We start from the raw sequence: 4,829 nt of genomic DNA, 5'->3' as shown, positions 1-4,829 counted from the left end.
GTCTGGGGTTAGTGATATTTTAAATTAATATACATACACACACATTGTGTGTGTGTGTGTGTATATATATATATATATATGTGTGAATATGAGTGTGTGTGTCTGTTTATGTTTAAAAAAATAGTTAGGACTCTCACAAGTCACATATACTTCTGTCATGTTTTATTGACAACATGGATTCAAACTCAACACATAAAGGAGTTCAGTATTTCAGAGGTAAGTACCAGTTTGAAATTCATACTAATTCTAAAAATTTATAAATTTCTCCTAGGTTAAATGATATAACTGGTTGATTTCTGTATCTTGACAGTTTGTATCTATATAGTGTATATTTCTAATATTGAATTCATCTTTTATTTCAGACGGATATAACTTTTTATGTGTTTGTTTCATGGTACCTTTAAAGGTATTTTATTCATACCTGTAAAATTAGTCTAAATCTGACAGATTCCTGTTTTGTTCCTTTTGGGTAGGTTTTTTCTTATGTGTTACATGTTTGTGAATCTGGCATGCACACTGCAGAGTCTACTTAGAACCCCAAACTGGAGACCTCGTTTTAAGTATTACCACTGGTAAGTAACAAATTAATATTTTGATACTTCTGAATGATTGATGCATTATTTATTGGAAGGCAAAATAAGTACATGTCATGCTAATTTGGTTTAAAAAGCACTCAAGAAATTAACCCTGTCCTGATCAGTGTGCACTTTTTCAGGCGTTGAGTGCATACCTACATATAAAATTTAATAAAAGTAATAACTAATCCTGCTTCAACAATATTTTACTTCAAAATATTTTATAATTGTTATTTTTTCATTTTATAACATTTATTTTAGTGTAATTTGTAAAGAATAAGTTAAAATTTAATTTCTGTGCTGCTGTGAAGAAACTTGCCTGTAGACAAGACATTTATCAATTCCCAAAAGGCATGTTTGTATTTGCTAAGAAACTATCATCCATTGGTAATATACTTATCCATGGATGACTTACAGATAATGTGAAGTTTTAAAACTGCAATATAATAGATTTATTTCTATACAAGTTTTGTCTTTAACAATGAAACATGATCAAGTACAGCATTTAAGGTACAAGAAGTGTTGTACATGATCATGTCTTACTGTTAGAGACAAAATTGCTGTACAGAAATAAATATGTTATCCCATAAATAGCTGTTTCAAAACTTCATATTGTTCATAAGATAATTGGGTACCCCTTAAAAACAAATAGCAACTTATAGACAAATTCTGTTTACAATCTAAGTCCCACTATAATGAAAAAGCGTTTATAAATGTGGAGTGATTTCTCATTGGAAACTAGAGTTTGAGTGAATTAATACTGAGCACATAAAATGTCTGAAACTTGTCTTTTGGTGATGTCAAAGTACTGTTGAAACATCCTTTTTACCAAAGGTAAGGAAAGTTTAAAATATCTTCTAATTAGGAGAAATACTATAACATTAGTAACTATGGGTTAGAACCATTATTTTTTATTATTTGGTTTTTAAATTATTTTTTTATAGAGAGACTGTAGAAACCAGTCTGATTTTTTGTTTATAAACAGTATCATTCAATAAAATCAGAAAGTGAAATTTTTTGTATTACTATTTTACAACTTTCAGATATTAATTGCACTTTTTTGTCTAAAATATGATGATAATGTTATAAAATTTGATTATTATCTATCTCAAAAAGACTTGACCTGTAACTAAGAAAAGTGGTAAGATTGAGTTATTGTGAAATAACACAGCAATTCTGAATTTACATTTACAGCTCTGAACGTACTTATGAAGTCCTACTTTTAAGTAGGAAATTTTACAGGTTAAAGAACTTTCTGTTACCATGGATGCGAACTTGTAAAATATTATGGCAAGAAAATGGAAGAAACAATATCTTTGTCTTAACTTGAAGGTTTCAAAAGTTTTACTTTTCATGTATAAGTAAAAGTATTAGCTCTAGCTACTCAGAATTTTATATAAAAAGTTTTTTGTACAAATGTAACCTGGATTTACATTGTAGTTGTAAGCTAAGGAAGTATATCAAAGATAGTGCTTAATTTTTAATAAGTGGACTTTTATATATGAGATTTTCAAATGTATTTATTGGTGGAACTGATGTTATAGTGGAGTTTTATGAGCAATTATAAAATTACTGCTGCAAATAGGTGGTGAACAATAATACTATGTTTAATTACTATGTTTAACTGGTTTAATCAAGAAGGGACTTGTATCGCTGAAGTTTCTCGAAAAGAATTTATACCAGAAATTAACAAACAAGCAGATACGTAACACTACTTTACTATCCTGTTTCTTCATGTTTTTCTCTTGACACTTGTAATGTGTTTTGTAGTAGCCTTGTTCTTAAGTATTTATTTTCTTTAATCAAAATATGTTTTTTCCAATCTTTCATTATTTCTGTGACTGTGGTTGCTTTTTACACTGCATTGGACACACCATATCATTGGTTCTGGCACACCTTTTGTTTTGAAGACTTTCAGTTTGATGCACTGGGCTTTTCTTGTTTTATGTTTTAGCTGAATTTCTTCATACTCATTTTATCACTTGAAACCTCGATCCAATCCATTTCAAATGAAATGTTAATAAATTTGAGTCATCTCAACTATCTTTTTTCCCAATACACCAGAGTTATAGGTGAACATGTTTGAGGTGTAGAACTGCCTTTAATTCCTGAACATTGGTGGGTGGATTGTTGTTGATTGACCCAGTACAGCACTTTTCCAAGTGGAATAGATTCATCTAATTATGCCAGACCTTCAATTTTGGTCCTCTCCTGGACACCTCCCCAATTTGGAAGCTTTTACCTACCTGATATTTTCAGATGATGCTCCTGGGAATACCCTGTTGCTGAACCTTCTGAAAAGTTGTAGTCAGTGTTTTTGTGATAAAATAAAGGTGAAATGAATTCCAACTTACATGCATAGATCTTGATATATGGGCTTAGGAAGTGTCTCTTCACATCTGGTGGGATCAAGCATGATCTGATGGTTAAATGTGCTAGACTGTGGAGCTGAGGTATATACATGATATACATTCTTTAAGCTTCCCCCCCCCCCCCGATAGATGTATGTGACAGTCAAATCCCATTATTCATCAGATAGTCCTTCTGTAGCGAAATGCAATGAGAAATCATCTCTGGTTCGCTGTATGTTGTGACGTGGCCAGCAATGAGATTTAGAAATCTGTCCTTCTTCCAACATATGGCCTGTTCTTTCTTAGGGTTATCATCATGGGAACATGCCCCCTGGCCATGTGGTATCTTGATACTAAGAAGTTTGGTTAAGTATTTTATTTTTTGTTTTTTATTTTATTATTTATGTATAATTATAAAAGTAACTAAAATGTAAAAATAGGGATCCTTTTAGGTTTGCTAAGATTAGATTAGGTAAAATATATAATAATAATAATATTATAATAAAAATGTTTCACGAGGCACACACGTGCAGGCAGCTTTTCATTTTTATTATTTATGTATAATTATAAAAGTAACTAAAATGTAAAAATATGGATCTTTTTAGGTTTGCTAAGATTAGATTAGGTAAAATATATAATAATATAATAAAAATGTTTCAAGAGGAACACACGCGAGCAGCTCGTACTAACTTGTGGATAATGTAATTCATTAGCGTAATATGAGCTGAACGTTCCCTGAGTGATTTACAACTTATAATGGTGCAGATAGTAGTTAGATGCAGTTCAAAGGGCAATAAAATTTATTTGTAAATAGTTGTATACTGTTATGACTTAGAGCTACTTAGGATATATGAATGTAGTTTCATGTTACAATTTGAAGTCATTCTATAAAGAAAAAAAGGTTAATTTATATTTATTTAGCTTTTTTTTTTTTTTTTTTTGGTGGTTACGAGGTTGGTCAAATTGATCGATTCTGTTTTGAGATAGGATAGAGAAAATAACAGATAAACTATAAAGTTTTACATCAATAAAACGTTTGAAATGCATTTAGGAGGTTTTATGGAAATTTGAGATTTTTGAAATTAGAAAAAGTATTTTTAATTTTAACATGAAAATTACTTTGCACACAAACTGTACAAAACAAATACTGAATATATTCTTGGACAAACCTTTATTTTATTAAAGTACTTCATTAAGAATATGAGTTTTTGTATATGAGAGATTTATAATATTAATTGAAAGACTGCCAAATTTTGTGAAGATATACACACAATATTGAAAGTTAGAAGTAATAAATCTATAAAGACTTTAAACGAGTACAAAGAGGTCACAAGGTCGGTCAAATTGATTGAGTCTGTGTTGAGAGAGCTAAGTGCAAAATAAAGTGTAAATTTAGTTTTTCTTTCTTGTTTTTATATTGTATGTTTTTAATTTTTATTTGGGTAACTATTCACACATTTTTGTGCCAGAAATTAATAACTGCATTCTTTAATTTTGCATAAGCAATTGCATATTTTGAGGAGAGTTAAAAATATAATAGGCCTAATATTAATATCTAATGACAAAGATAATTAATTATATTCATGCTTTGTCCACTTGGGAAAGGTGTTCAAACCCTAAAATTTGTTGTTTTAATATATTATATTTTCAGGTGTTTCTTTAGTTTTTTTAAAGGCCTTGGTTGTCATCATGTTATGGTCCCACATTAGTGGTTTGATTATTTCATAATGAAACATAGCTTTGAAAATATTTATAAAGAACATTTAAATATGATTGGATGGGGCAATAAGTATATTATCACATAACAGTATGTTATATACTAGCTGGAGTACCTGTCCCATAAATGGAAGTTATGTAAATACATGATTAATGAAAGGTTATCTTAGGACATGAAAAGTTGCTT

General features: G+C 29.6%; 1 protein-coding gene across 3 annotated transcripts in view; it reads left to right on the top strand.

Moving 5' to 3' along the window:
- The window catches only part of LOC106464908 (solute carrier family 12 member 6-like), a 216,691-nt gene that overhangs the window by 134,759 nt on the left and 77,103 nt on the right, over window positions 1–4,829 (top strand). For all 3 annotated transcript variants that reach the window (XR_002611853.1, XM_013925080.2, XM_022392719.1), the window contains one exon: window positions 474–572. Coding sequence is in view for 2 of the 3 variants with exons in the window: in XM_013925080.2 (XP_013780534.1) it covers window positions 474–572 (99 nt within the window). In the remaining variant the exon portion in view is untranslated. The remainder of the gene's footprint in view (window positions 1–473; window positions 573–4,829) is intronic.

Source organism: Limulus polyphemus, unplaced genomic scaffold, assembly GCF_000517525.1.
Source record: "Limulus polyphemus unplaced genomic scaffold, Limulus_polyphemus-2.1.2 Scaffold1777, whole genome shotgun sequence".
NCBI lineage: Eukaryota > Metazoa > Arthropoda > Merostomata > Xiphosura > Limulidae > Limulus > Limulus polyphemus.
This window is presented reverse-complemented; position numbering and strand designations above follow the sequence as displayed.